A 15943-nucleotide genomic window follows, 5' to 3' on the forward strand; every position below is an offset into this window, starting at 1 on the left:
AGATACCTGTTTTAATTAGTCTTGGGTAAATACATGGGAGTAGAATGACTAGATCATGGTAGGTTTATCTAAATTTATATGAAAGCTCCAAATGGTTTTCATTTTTACAATTCCTCCAACAATGTACAGAAGTTCCAGTAGCTCTGTATCCTTTTTGGTACTTGACACCATTAGCACTTTTAATTGTAGCTTTTCTAATGGGTACATAGCGATATGTCATTGTGGCTTTAATTTCCATTTCACTGATGATTAATGACTTGAGGCAGCTTTTCCTAGGCACATAGAAAATCATATGTCTTTTCAAATGTCTTCTCAAATACTTACACCATTTTTGGTGAATTGTCTATATATATATATATATATATATATATATATATATATATATATATATATATATCACTGATTTATAAAAGTGTAGAATTCTTTATGTATTTCCAATACAAGTACTTTATCCAATATTATACTTTTCATTTTCTCTTTCTTTGTGTCTGAGAGAAAAAGTTTTTAATTTTTATAAAGTCTGATTTATCAACATTGTGTTTTATGAGTTGTGTGCTGTTTGTGTCTTTTCTAAAAAATCGATTCTTACTCCAAGGTCAGTGATTTTCACCTATGTTTTGTTCTAGGAGTTTTATAATGTTTAGTGTTTAGTTTTATAAATCACTTCAAGGGAATTTTTTATATGTGGTAAGGTAAGGGTTGAGACTCATTTTCTTCCATGTAGCTATGCATTTCTTCCAGAACCAGTAAAAGAAAGAAAGACATTTCTTTCCTTGTTAAGTTATCTTGGCAGTTTTGTAATTAATCAATTGACCATGTCATCTAGGTCTATTTCTGTGCTCTTTATTCTATCCCACTGATGAATTAGTATATTTCTCAGGGTTTGAGTGCTATGGTAAGGTCAATTTTCTTTGATCTTATTTTCTGATAGATTATTCTTTTTAAAAGGACATCTATCATCATTGTTTTATTCAGAACCTTTCACTGATTACCCACAAACAAGGTAGAATATGTAACCTGACACCACCCAGTGTTGTGGAAAATATTTTTTTTTACAGATTTGTCACCTGCCTCTTATTCCCAATTAAATTATTTATTCATTGTTCCAAATGTGTATTCCAGGCTTGTATATTTCAAATGTATATTCCAAACATACATAATGTGGAAAAAAGACCAAATGGGGTACAAAAAAATTGGTATATTTGAGCATCAATAAGAAATAAATGTTATGATATGAAAAGACTTACGCATTAAGCAAATGAAGAGTGGCTTTGGAGGGTAAACACAGGACTCTTGCTGGAAATGACAGACGAACAGTATTCCATATAATGCTAGGATGATGTAGTTAGAGCACTCTGAAAATGCAAGGGACATTCTCAGGAGATGGTGAATTCCCTGTTACTAGCAGGGGCCAGATGATCACCTATTGAGAACTGTGAATGGGATAATAGTGTCAGATGGGGGTTAGATCAGGGCACCTTTATAAGGTTCCCTCCAGCGTTGAGACTGCATAAATACACATTCAAAATTTATTTATCTTTCTGTTGTTAAATATCATTTCACAGCCAGAAGAGTCTTCCAAATAATTTTTGGCTAAACCAGTGAAATATTCCATTTAAAACTTCATTCTTCAACATGCTACTCATGAACTACTGCTGAAATTAATGGGAGCTTAAAAAAAAAGAGAGAGCTTCTGCTACCACATTTCCCATCTGCAGTTCTAGAATCATGCTTCATGGGACATTATTAATGTATCACTAAATAAGAGAAGCCATTTGTAAATGATTGTGCACGATTATTCTTTGTCATATCCATAAATTATATATCGGGCTCTCCTAGTTGAGTGGATCTAAACCGGTCAGGGCAGCAAGAAGCAACAGCTTTAGAATCTTTTGAGACGATAATTAATTTTCAAAATGCCAAGGCCAATTGGCAATAGTTAACATTACCCCCAGAGCACAATCATGGCCTAGATGCCACGGAGACAAGTTGCCCTGTATTGCCTATAAATGGATTCTCAGAAAACCTAATTTGAAATTACTGCCTTTAATTATACTGCTGATATAAATAACTTTGATAAAATTAGTGCAGCTGGCCTCCTGTTTGTTTTTCCCATTTAAATGCACTGTACAATGTAATCATCTGAAATAAACATCCATTACAAAGAATGCTTCATTTCAAAGAACATATTATTCTGCTCATCCAGCCAATTGTTATTTTCCCCTCCCCAGCCCCATTTCAATCTTGCACCTATTAAAGGGATGAACAAATTACCAAGCTCTCATAATGTACCAACTAGCGAATTAAAACAATACATTGCTGCTGAATAGGGCCATGCATTTAAAAGATTTTAATTCATTTTTATCCTCAATTACCACGTTTTCTCTTTAAACAGGCCCTGCCTGTTTCCAAATTGTTAAAAAGACATGTTCTTCTCTACATAATATAATTATGTCATTCCCTAAATAGAAATCCATATCTTTAGAAGGAAATAGAAGGTGAGCATTCATTTGTTGGGCTTCTTGACTCTAAAGTCTGAGAAAAGGGTCTCAGGACTTAAATGAAACTTTGGCTTCACTTCATTTATTCTGTTACAGGGCAGAATTGGCTGTCCTGTAGAACAGACTGGAACCCTTTCTTCTTTGTTCACTGTGGTGTGATTGTTATCTCTATCGCTACTGCAATCAGGACAGGATTTACCAAGGTCAATTCAACTCAGTTCAACTATTACCAAACTCCATTCTACCCCACAACTCTTTATTAACTACCCACTATACCCAAGACACCATGAAGATTTCCAGAATGAGCAAGACGTGGCCTCTTTTGCTCTGTTCTATAGTGAAGAAAAAAAAAGGTTAGCTATAGAGCTGTGTGGCAGTTTGGAAGTGGTTAGACAAGGACACAGATGATGCACTAAATGCTAGAGCCAGATTAATACCATATGAGAAGTTAAAAGGGTTCTTGGAGTTCAGAAAATGGGTACACATAAGGTTAGGAAAATTAACTGGCCCTCAAGGGAAATTCCAAGGCTAATTCTTGCTCTTCTCTGTAAAGTCATGGAAACAAAAGTAGGGGAATGTTTAGGAATAGCAAATGAGCTAGTTCTTGCTGGGATCTCAGAATTAAAAGAAATAGATGAAGTGAAAATCAGAAAAATGAATGGAATTCAGAACACAGAGGCCTAAAATCCCAAACTGGATGTATGTATTTAATTTATTAGGTAGTGATGAATTATTTAAGCCATTTCAGGAAATGAAAAAAAATATTTGGGTTGTACTTTAGGGAGGGAAGTTTCAAATTCCTGTAAAACATGGGTCAAAAGGAGAAAAATGGAAGGTGGTGAGAACTGTGAGAATATCTTCCTATGTCTCAATAATTAACTGCATCAAGTTGAGGAAGGGGCCGAGATCTGATATTTGATGTGCTTGCAGTCAGACTTAGATCAAGCACCAGAGCTACAACCCGAGCATGGGAGATACCCCAAGGCCAGCAGGTGCAGTGGCAATCATCAACTGATTTATCCTCCAAGTATGTAACTCAAACTCTGTTACATGGACTCATGGACCCAGTACCCACCGATAATACAGCTCCTCCTGATTGTCCAGTCTCTGAGTTTATGTTCTACCAAAAGTAGAGCCTAGAACAAGTGCTTGTGCAAGTAGTTTGTTTGGGAAATGCTTCCTTGGCAGAAAGAATGAGAGAGAAGGAGGAGTGAGACAGAAAAATAGAAGAAGCCAATGGAAGGATATGGGCCTCACTGAAGTGGCAACAGGGATCAGCAGGATCTCCTAAGAAATGTCAAGGCTGTAGGCAAGTAGTGAGCTGGTGTGTTTATTCTCCACCTTCTGCCTTCCTTCAATTGAGGACTGTATAGGGATTGCACCTTTTATACTCTGGGGTACACTTGTACATAGGCTTTCACAGAGTGCCCTTGGCTTGGTTGAACTTGTTCTCTTTCATAGAATTTCCAAGACAGCTAACAAGTGTATAGCCTTATAAACACCACTGGCCTTGTAGATTATACCCAAACTAAAGCTACTGCATGCTTCTCACCACCTGAACTTTGTCCAGGAATTATGATGCTACAGCTCACTTGGCACCATCTCCACCCCATCCACTACCAGCAGAGAGTGTTTTGTTATGTCTAACCATGAGTATGATCCAGCTCCTAAATTCCACCACGTCAGTCTGCTTTCTAGCACAACTTCTGGTGTCAATTTTCTGTCGATTTTGGTTTCACTCAAAGCAGTACCTGTATCAAAGATTTTGGTGCAACTGGTGTGTTTGAAAAGTTTCCCAGGAATCAAAAATGGTAACATACAGAAGGATGAGATAAGGATGGGAGGGGAGTGAATTTTTCGACTGCATTTTGAAGTTAGTAATGGAAGACTGATTCTCATGGGGCTCTGGAGAAATATCCAAGATGACTTCAGAATTTTCCACCTTAGGAACAATAAGATGGGTCACTTGGCCACAAGCTCATAGTGTCCATTTTTATTAAGGGTTTTCTTAGGGGTGTTAACTCCCACGCTTTCAAGCTTGAACAAAAACACAAGAAAACCCAGAATAAGTAGAAACCAAGTGACACTCACCTAAGGTGTGGCACTGTCATTGTGAGGTTGGCTAGCATGCTTAAGGAACTCTTCACTAGAACCTCAGGTGTCATGAGAAGTGTACTGAAAGGATGTGACCCTGGATACCTGGGTATCTTCTGTCTCTCAATCTAGCTCACGGGAAGTCTATGTGTTACTAGGCAGCCTAGGTGCTATGAACCAACCTCTTCTATTTCACAGAATGTTCCCTCGTCATTACCCAGGAAGACAATCCTTGCTCTCAGAACTAGTCTTATGATTTTCTGGCCACAATGGTTCAATCTGAACTATCGACAAAGCTTATCTTGGACCTGGTTTATATTAATAGAAGCAAATACCTGTTTCTGTTGAAAAACAGGAGGTGACATGGTCGGGTGTTTCAAACTAAATTTTCTGCCATGCCTTCCCTGCTGACAATAATTATTCTATCTCGCTTTTCAATGCTGGGTTTCAACAGGAAATACATCCAGGCTGAGTTTGTTCTCTGCACACCAACATAGCGCCATCTACTAACTCTCTGGGGCCTCTCCAGGCCAGCTAGATTCCCCATTATTAGTTGTGCCTTATTTTTTTAACCTGCTGAAGAACCTAGCCCTGCTCCAAGCCACTCTCCTAATAGTGAGAATTGCCAAAAATTGATTTTCCCCTTTTGAAACCATGTTCAACTCCTTCCAAACCTTGGTGTGTCAAAAGGGGCATTCAGATGACATGCTCTGCCATTCTCTTCCACTTTTTCCTACATGTACCACTTTTATTCCATAGGATTTTAAATTTCACTTCAAAATCATTTTCCTCTATATCTAGATGTTGTCCTCAGATCATGGTGCAGGAGTTTTTATGAATGCCACCCTGCCTTTGGCATTTAGTATTTTTTTCTTGAACTTCCATTATTGCTGATGTGAGAAATGTTTAATTTAAAAAGAGAAAAATAAAAATGACTCCAGTCACTATGGCTTCAGAGCTTAATTGCATTCAGTTTCGCAGCACTTCTCACCCTGCCCTTTCCATTTCCTGAGTACACACGGAGCAGGGGCCTCTGTGCAGATTCTGTCCTCTGGATTTACCAGATCTGTTGTAAAATGCTCCTGGCCTGGGAGCTGGTGGCCAACTTTCCAAATACAGTTGAGCAAGGCTCTGGCCTCCCACCTATTTCAGCTTGCACAGGCAATGCCAGGCTTCTTGACTGGGCAGTCTGCCCTGAGTCCCACTGTTAGGAAGTCACATTCACTTTACTCTGGTGGACCCTGCTTGCTCTCCCTGGTGAGCAGTTGCAGCTATCTTTCACATGCCCAAGAAAGCACTGATGGTGTCTGGATTTCCTCACTCTCCCCGCCCCCTCAGGATGAGAAAAGGCAGACCTCCCGTCTATCCTCTTCTGTCCCTTGTACCTCCCCACAAAGGTGCACAAGAGGCACTGCTCTTGCTGGCTGAAAAGCTGAACTGAAAGGAACAGGCTTGAAGAGCAAGGCTGTGCTTTTGGCTTCCCCCAGGAATATCCTGATGAGTCTTCCGCATACCTTGCCCTACCCCTGCCTCTCTTCTCAGCCTAGGTTCAACCCACCGTGGATAAATGGGCGATGGAGATAGTGGGATTCACCCCTTGTTCTTTTTCCCCTGTCTTGCTCTTCAGCAGAAAGACTGTGATTTTACTTCCTGCATACTAGAATTTTCCCTGGGTCATTCCTTCTCTTTCCTTAGACTAGGGTTACAGTAAAGCTGTGTCTAGAATTCCAGGATCTCTTCTAGCTATATGAAAATGATATCCAAGGATGAGAATATTCCCAAATTCTCTCTCTCAAAAAAAAAAATCAAACTTTCAATATTATCTCACTGGAGTCTCAGAAAAACATCTAATGTGAAATTTCAAAAGCAAAGCTGTGTCTCTTTTGACTAAAGCCAGAAGTTCGTAATTCTGGATGCACATTATAGTAACTAGGGCAGTTTTTAAGAATAGTGATGTCCAGGTTTTGTGTCCAGATCCCAGTCCTAAAAGATTCTAGAATAAGGCTCAGGGAAAGATATTTTTTTAAACTTCCCAGCAATTCTATTGTTTAGCCAGGATTGAGAGTCACTGACCTAAGGCTGTCACATGTCTTTCCCTCAGGGAAATACCATTGAGTCCACGTGTCCATGTCCATGATTTATGAGGAATGCATAAAAAGAATTTTAATATTTCAAGCTTAATGTGCTGTTACAACCCTAAAACATTCTACAACACAGACCCACAAATTCATGTTATCATCTCTCCAATCCTTTCGAGCATGTGTTACTATTCTGTATTTAGTTGAAAGGTGATGTGGAGCTCAAAGAGGTTAAGTAATCACTGGAGACAAACACAAATCTTTATTCCTGATATTAATAGCCACCATTTACAACATTCTAAACATGATTTTTAAAATGAACCTCCTATGATTAAAATTAGATATAGAAACAGATCATTTGAAAACTGAAGACTTTCTGTAATCCTAAGTCATAAAGATAATTACTGTCAATGATTGGCTGTGAACACCTCCAAGCTTTTTGTGTCATATGCAAAGACATCAATAAAACACTATTTCCCCTAATAAGATCACACTGTATGCAATTTTGAAACTTAATTTTTCTCTTAAACATATATTCTACAGCCGGGCACAGTGGTGCATGCCTGTAATTCCAGTGACTCGGGAAACTGAGGCAGGAGGATTACAAATTCAAAGCCCTGTGAAACAATTTAGTGAGGCCCTAAACAACTCAGTGAGACTCTGTCTCTAAATAAAATATTTAAAAAGGGCTGGAGATGTGGCTCAGTGGTTAAGTGCCCCTAAATTCAATCCCCAGTCCCTCCTACCAAAATGTTTACCAAATTGTCCTCCAAGTAAGTGAAAACTTACAATTACTTCAACAATATATGACAATGATTGGTTTCCACACCTCAGTGACACTAGGTGGGTATTAGCAATCTTTTTTGAATGTGCTCATTTGCTAAATGGAAGTGGATACCCATTATTAACTAAATTTGCATTTGTTTACTTATTTAAAATTGGACATCTTTTTACATATGAATTTTGATCCTTTGTATTTCCTTTTCTGTGAACTACCTGTGTGTTTCACTCATTTTTCTATGAGATCAATTGGCCTTTCTTTATTGATTTGTGAGAGATTTCTGAATGCCAGAGAAATATGATGTTATTTGTGGTTTTGAGTCTTGTCTGGTTTGCCTTTGAAGATTAGCTGGAGTGTCTCACCCTATATTACTTTCCAATAACTGTGTAATGTATGGCTGCAGACTTGCTGACTGTGAACAACAAAAATTTATTATCTTAGAGTTCTGGAGGTTGGAAGCCAAACATGGGCTCCATGGGGCTAAAATGAAGGTGTCTGCAGGGCTGGATTCCTTCTTTGGGCTCAAGGGGAGGACTCTTTTCTAACGTTTTCCCAGTATCCACAGACCATTGGCGGTCCTTCACTTCAGGCCTTGTCCCTTTCCCTTCAAGCCATCATCCGTGTGGCATATTCCTTCTCTCTGACCTCTACTCTTCTATCCTTTGTTTTTGCCATCTGACTTAATTCCATTGCCTCCTTTTTATTAGGATCCTCATGATTATATTGAGCCTACCAGGATAGCTCAGGATAAATTTCCCATTTCAAAATTCTTAACTACATATGTAAAGTCCTTTTTGCCATGTATGGAAACTTGTCTACAAGGTCCAGAGATTAGGATGTGGACATCTTTGAAGGACTGATATTCAGCCTACTGGACATGCTCTTCCCATGTTTTTCTAATGTCTTGAGTAAGAATTAATTTCTCTTTCTCTCTGGATCCCACAATTCTCAGCAAGAGATGATTCCCATATTTCTAATGTGAGAATTTTTAGAGCTTCTGTGAAATTTGGGTTAATCTTTTTACTCTTATTCTTACTGTCCTGGTGACTTAGCTGTTTATCTCATCTATGCAGTCAGATAGGCCTGAATCTAGACTGGTAACTCACTTGGTTTCCTCATGTGTGGAGGGGGAGAAGCTATCCTGCTGGATAAGAGAACAGATGGCAGAATCAGATTCCTGGTCCAAATCTCTGCTCCACCACCTACGAGTGAAAATCTGCCCTAATTTCTCAGTTTCCTCAACTGCAATACACAAATAATTACAGTATCTACTACATGCCTTTACTATATTAATTGAATATGTGGAAATGGCTTAAAATAATGACTGGCATAAATATTTACTAAAAACTATAATTTATTATTTCTCATTGTGAAGTTATTGTGAGAATTAGAAATAGTAGATAACACCACAACAGAAAACAACACAACGCACAGGGTAAATTACCAGTACACTCTTGCTTTCCATTTATCGTCATCTTCTGTGTTAAAAACAATAGCTTAAAGAAGTCAAATAAAGAGAATGCTGTATTTCAAAGGTAGAAAATGTAGTGAAATGTATTCAACTTTGTGATAATAACCTGAATTATTTCAGGCTCTCATTCTCAAGCTCAATATGTCACAGGGTTAAAAACATATGAAAGGTCAATACTGTTGCAATGGAATGATTTTATTAGTTCCACTGATGAAATGATAATTATGTCAACCACAGGCTTTTAAATATTACAAAGTGTTTTCAAATATATTGTCTCATGGGGCCTCAGTGTTAACTCAAGGCAGTATGTAGCAGTCTCATGGCTATTTGATTATTTCAGCTCCCCAGATTATTATCATCTTTATCACATAATAGCATTTCACTCCCTTGGTTCATGGGCTCTCCCATTGTTACCTATTTGTTTCCCAGGCAAATTGAGCTAGTCCACTCAAATGATTATAGTAAATAGAATAGAAACTTGTGGAATCATCTTCCTCTATGGTGTGAAGCAACAGCAGAGTGGTACAGCAAATCAGCTGTTCCAAGTTCCTCAAAATGAGTTTTACTTTTGCAAAAGAGCCTCTGACTTCCTGCATTCTGTGAGCTGCACTGTGATCAACATGACTGGCAGCCACGTTTGTTGTAATTTTTTAAATATGTGGAAAAAAAGCAAGATATCGACCATGTATTACCTTAACCAAGATGCCAAATTATCTAACTTGTTTCTCCAGGCCAGCAGCCCAACGACAGGGGCAGCTCCCAGGAGCCAGTCAAGGTTGTCTGTCTGTCCATCCACTCAGGACATTTGCAGGTAAGTGCTGAGCAAATAATCTTATTCAATATTGCTTAGACCGGGGTTTTGTGTTTTTGTTTTAGTATGAGAATGTGTAGCTCTTGCTTCTGCTTTATTTTCCTCTAGTTCGCCTCTCCCCTCTAGTTCATTTTCTCCTTTTGATCTTTATTTACCAGCTTCTGGCCATGCTATCATTTTCATCATTCTTTTTCTTTCCCTCTGTCTTTCCATCACTTTCCTCTCCATTCCCATCTCCCATCCTTGGCCTGCTGCTTTGTCCAGATCTTCCATCTTACATGACATGTCAGAAGATGCATTTGAGCACTGCACCCCTGTCGTGGTGCTGGGTCCTGCTAGGAAGGAGTGTGGTAAGAAGCCAGTAAAACAGAAGCCTAGGAGGAGGAGAAGGGCCTCCGAGAGATACAAGCATGCAGAAGAACAAATAAAAGGGGGGAAAAATGACTTCCACCTCCAGATCTCAAGCCCCAGATGGAGAGAACTTTACACAGATTCTTCAGACTCATCTTCCACAGATGAGAATCACTGGATTCAGACAAAAAAGAGAGCCCAGGTTAAGTTCAGACTGTCACGAAGAAGGAGAAATAATAATAAGCCCTGTGGAAACTCGGCTGCATCTTCCACTCCTAATGGAATTGAGCTTGTCGATCTGGGATCCAAAGGTGAGAAGCAGCAGGAGCCAAAGGAATGTGAGAGTTGCTCTTTAAACCTATGCAGAGGAAAAGTCCTAAGGTACCAAGAAGGATCCTTTGAGACGAAGAGACCCTCAAGGAACCATGAGAGAAACAAAGTTAGATACCACCACAGGGATTCTCAGCTCTTGCACAGTCTTAGGCAAAATGAAACAATCAAGAAAGGATTTTCAGAAATGGATTCCAGCACTGAAATACTGGCAGTTGCAGGAGGCAGCCAGTCCATGGACAATACAGGGCTCCAGGTGAATAACGCTATTCAGAATCCTCCAGCCACCTACGATGATCACTTAGCAGTGTGCAGGTCAGTTGCTATAGAGATAGACTTGATGTCTTCCTAGTAGATTTCTTCCTGCTGTGAGTTGGGTATGTGTTTGTGTGTGATCAACCCTCAAAATGTGGCATTTATTCATGCTGTTATTTGTCTGATAGGCTATAAGATGATAACATGAGAAAAGCTGGGTATGTGAAGAAGAATGCAAAAGTATCTGGGCTTTCGAAAGCTGTTACAGAATTAGGTTTCTTCTTCCATTTCTTATCGTTGAATAATCACCTATCCTGGAAAAGGGATTACCAAAGCACTTGAGGCTTGTGCCCATTCCACTTAAGACAAAAATAATGGAGAACAAATGAGTAAGAAGTGTGTGGAACCTTAGATCATTTCATGTGAATCTGGTGAAATGTTAGCATCCTGACAGAAAGTTATTCATGGCTTAGGTTCTTTAATGTCAGATTTTTTTGCATCAGAAAAATCGCCTGTGCAGTGGGCTCTAATTTGTTCTCCAATTGCCTGACTCAGCAGGGTCACTCAAGACTGAAAGGACAGAGAAACGGTTCATGGACATTTCAGTGGGGTTACTGGAGCCTTTAGGGAATGAGAGCACATTAACTTTGCTGATAATCACACACTAAAATATGTCAACTTTTGGACATTTCATAGCTATGATACTGCTTTCTTGTACTTTTTACCCCAGTGCACCCATTTTCAAAATAACACAACATCAAAAAGAAGTATAGGGATATCCATGATAGTAGGCATAAATGAGGTACTTAAAAAAAATTAAAATTATATCCAGTCATTTAAACTGGATTCTATTTGGGAGAAAGTGCAGATTTTGTTGTATAAAGCATGTCTGTTTGACTTTATTCTCATAAAACTGAAGTTACTTTATAAAACGTGTGTGTGTGTATGTGTGTGTGTGTGTGTGTGTGTGTGTGTGTGTTGCATGTGAATCACATGAATGAGAGAAAGCTATCCAGGCCCATTTGGGGCAGGGGAGCAAGAAAAATTAATTTCTAGATGTGAATAACATTAGGGTTTCTCTGAAAGTTCTATAAGATAGTTATTCATAAAATGTTCATTCATTAATTCAAGCATTTATTATGCATCCAGCTTTACTCTAGGCACTGAAAATACCATGCATATTTGGATAGTTTCTGACAAGATAGAGCTTATAGTCTCATGGAGAACCCAAACATGAAACAAATTATTTCATAGTTATTATATTTAGAGTCATGATAAGGAATCTGGGAGCACAGAAGCTCAATTTATTCTGGGAGATCAGAGAGGAATTCTTCTAAGGAAGTGACAAGCTGACCAAAGCTCCACATACAACAAAACTTGATCAAGGAAAGAAGCAGGAAGGCCGTCCAGGCAGAGGATGCCAGGAGGAGGGAAGGAGCCTGAGAGCAGGGAACTGAAAACCTGCTTTTGTGGTCTGGGTGTGGCGAGGGAGGGGAAGCAGACAGGGAAATAAGGATGGAGAAGTGGGATGGGCTGGACTACACAGGGCCATGTTGGGGGGTGTAAAAGGCATTTAAAAGTAAAGTGACACCATTTGATTTATGTATTAATGCACGTTTCCTACAATCTTTTAAATATGATTAATGCATGCCTTTCCTGAACATGTAAGGGATAGGCTACACATCATTTGTGGTCTAAACTAAGAGCTCCCCACTTGCAACCATCTGTTGTCATCTCCCAAATCTACTTCCAGCATTATTTAGTAAGACAGCCAAAGAAGCTAGCTTTATACTTAAGGATAATCGGAGAAAAAAAGTAATGCTAACAATTAAAGTCATGGTGACTGGTTCCCCTAACATGAATACTACTCTGGAGGAATGTTTCCACAGACAGGATACTTAACTAAATGAAACTGAGATCAGTGGGCTATTGCTATTATTTCCTACTGTGGATTAGCACCAAAATACACCATCTAAGCAAATGCTGTGGGCAGCATATTATACCGAATGCTGAGAATAAAAACTGGCAAAAGACTTGATCTTTTTTCCTTTAAGCAGCCTATTTTCTAAGTGGGAGAAATTGAGTGCACACCTGAAAAGACAAAAGTTTAAGGTAGCACAGAGTGAATGTAATAAAGAGAACTATTATTGGAATCTGAAGAAAGAAAACTCTCCAGAACTGGAATGATTTAGAAATCCCTTAGAAAGGGATGGGATTAGGGCTGAGAAAAGTAGAATTTTGACTGGCAACATTTCCTGGATGGTGCTCCAGGTACTACAGTCAGGTAATATATTATTAGCTCAGATAGGGATGGGGGACTGACTGTGCATTTAAGATTTTTTTTTATGAATTTGTGTGGCTGGGTTAGAAGATTCACATAGATTGATAACAACGAATGTTTTTTTAAAAGACATTTTGAAGAAAATATTGACTCATTCTGAATTGTTGCTTCTGTAACTCTGCTTCCAAATGACCTCAATAAACTTTTAAGTTCCAAGTTTTTGCTTTAAAAGCTGAGGGTGGGTCAGGGGCCCTCTCTTAGTCCATCTTCAATCAGACTCTCAATCAGACTCCATCTTCAACACGGTTCTGCATAGTAAGCCTCTACTAAAAATAATACAGAAAAGCCTTTGCTAAATAAAACAGGCTGATGGAGTGTCACATAGAGAGGGCCACCATCCTTGTCCTTGAGTGTGCTGATAGAGGAGCCTTGATTTAGGAGGAGTTGGGGAAGAAGTATCCCACTGTGAGTTGAGCAGGATGCCTGTTCATGGATAAGGAAAGAGAAGAACAAACGGCATACTGGCATTCCACCAAGTGAACAGGAATGATCTTAGTGACTAGATTTGGTGAGAGCATAAGACAAAGGAGTCAAAGGTGACTCCAAACGTTGGGAGTTGGGAGACAGGAAATGCTGATGTTATTGGCACAGGCAGGAGAGGTCAGGGGTCAGTTGAGAAAGACATTATGAGTTCAATTCTAGGCAGGCTGTCTGAGGATGTAGTGACATTCTGGTGTCAGCTGTCCAGCAGACAATATGAGACATAATACTGAAGTGCAGGAGAGCAGGCAGAGCCGGGTATGAATAATTTTTCAATCATCAGTGAATAATACACAGCATCACAACAAACCACTGCTTATGTGTAACTGCATATGCTAACGTGATGTATTAACACAGGAAAATAGATATTAAACACAGAAAGCTTCTCAAGGCCAGGGGAGATATAAAGGCCATGGTAATTATTCTCAAGGAGGTGACAGCAATGTCCGGAAAAGTGAGTTATCTCTACAAAAGATCATATATGAGTGAAGGCTCCAAGTAGATAGAGCCTACGCACCAGGGTGCCCAGAGAGGTAGATGACAGTGACAGAGCAGCAATCGCCTGTGAACTGGCACTCCTGTGCTTCAGACATGCATGAGCAGGACGGGATCAGCCACAACCACAAAGCAGAAGCAGCTCGGAAGCCCTTCCTCCTTTTCTGTTCCTGGCATTTAGTCCTCACATGGACACTATATCCTCTTTCATACCCTCATCGGGCCTTATTGAGACATAGTGTTTCTATCAGCCAATTGTAACATGGAAGGAATGTAAATCACCATGCTGTCGTACCCACAGTTGTGCACAGTGGGAAAATTTCGCCCTTTTTACAGAAAAAAATACATATATTACAAAAGAAAACATGAATAAGAACATCTTAGCCCCTCACTGAATTTTTTAAGGCCTCTAAGTTGCCCTCAGTGGCACGGGCAAAATCTTTCATGATTTTCAAGTCCCCCAATGATCTCCCTATCAGGTCTTCAGCCACAACACACGTCATTCCCCGTGACCTATTAGTGCTGGTCTCTTCCTTTCATGACCGAGGTTGGCATTGCACTGTCTCTGACTCTCACCAGACTAATTCTTCATCATTCTTTCTCAGTTTAAATGTCATTTCTTTGGGGACACATGCCTGACCTCCTAACAGTCAATCCCCTTGGCTGTCACTTCCATCATTTTTAATTGCTAAATATCAGTGTTTTGTGATTAACTGTGTCAGATTCACCCACTGCCATATCCAAAGTATCTGGAACAATATCTAGCAGATAGCACATGTTCAACATATTGTTTTTTAATAAATATACATAAGGAAAATGTGTTTTTTCTGTAGGATTCATGCTTACTATGTGAAATCACAGCATTGTGTTCGATTACCCCACCCCCTTTGGAACCAATCTTTAAGGATACTCTACTCCAGTGGTTCTGAAACCTGAGTGGAAGACTAGTAAAAATACAGATCACTGGTCACCCTTGGACTTTCCCTTACTCTGTGGTTGGGCCCATGAATTTGCATTTCTAAAATGTTCCCAGGTGATACTAATGCTTTAGATGCAAGGACCACACCTTGAGAACCACTGTCTGGGCTACAAATTCTCCCCTTGTTTTGGGTGGGAAGGAAAAGGAACCAAAGGGGAACTTTGGAAAGCTACATTATGAATGTCCATAGATTTCTAGCATGTTCCCTGGACTGCTGGCACAAAGCACAAGTAGGTCACTCTGCTGTACTTCACAGTGTCATTCCTGCATAGTGGGCATCATGTCACTGAAGCCAGAGGCTGATGGTGGCATGTTTACCAGGAACTCAGTTGTCATGGTTTGACTGTTGCTTCCATTTAAACCCACTTCCTCATCCCAACTACCCCCATTTCTATCAGTGAGTCCACACATTTTCTGAATTTTCAGTTTTGACTCTCATTCCTTCTACCTTGGATGTGGAACTCCAACAAAGTCCTGTCAAATGTTCCAGAGGTTGCCTCCGATCTGTGCCTCCTTTCTCATCCCTATTGTTCCATTCTGGCCATCCCTACACTTTCCATCTCTCCCCACATCCACCCATTAGCCCTGCTACCTGTTTTGGTCTGGACTTTCCTACCAGGTTAAAATTGACTGAAACCAATTCAAATGAGCTTAAGCAAGAAAGGTATGTGTTAACCACAGGAATACTAAAGCCAGGTGTGCAGATGACTTCAGGGACTCCAGAAAGTTAAAAAAAAAAAAAAAAAAAAAAAAAAAACAATGTGCTTCTCTCTCCTGTGTGTTGTTATTTTCTTCTATTACAGACAAGCTTTCTCTATATAGAAGAGGAAAGAGAGAGTGTGGACAGGATTATATCTTATCAGTGTGGCCTAACAGAAAAGAGAAATGATCTCTTCAAGTATTTTAATATAAAATGTGAGGGAGGGAATATAATCAGCCAACCCTAGGTCTTACTCACTCACCAGGGGCATGGAGC

At 39.5% G+C, this 15943-nt stretch overlaps 1 protein-coding gene across 2 annotated transcripts in view; it reads left to right on the forward strand.

Annotated features, from left to right (window-relative positions):
* MARCHF1 (membrane associated ring-CH-type finger 1) overlaps positions 1–15943 on the forward strand; it is a gene marked incomplete at its 5' end in the record, with an annotated part of 738150 nt that overhangs the window by 643317 nt on the left and 78890 nt on the right. For both annotated transcript variants that reach the window (XM_081268945.1, XM_081268944.1), the window contains 2 exons: positions 9657–9736; positions 10001–10732. In XM_081268945.1, the coding sequence (XP_081125071.1) occupies positions 9657–9736; positions 10001–10732 (812 nt within the window). The remainder of the gene's footprint in view (positions 1–9656; positions 9737–10000; positions 10733–15943) is intronic.

The sequence above is a fragment of the Spermophilus citellus genome (assembly GCF_964194105.1).
Source record: "Spermophilus citellus genome assembly, chromosome: 16".
NCBI lineage: Eukaryota > Metazoa > Chordata > Mammalia > Rodentia > Sciuridae > Spermophilus > Spermophilus citellus.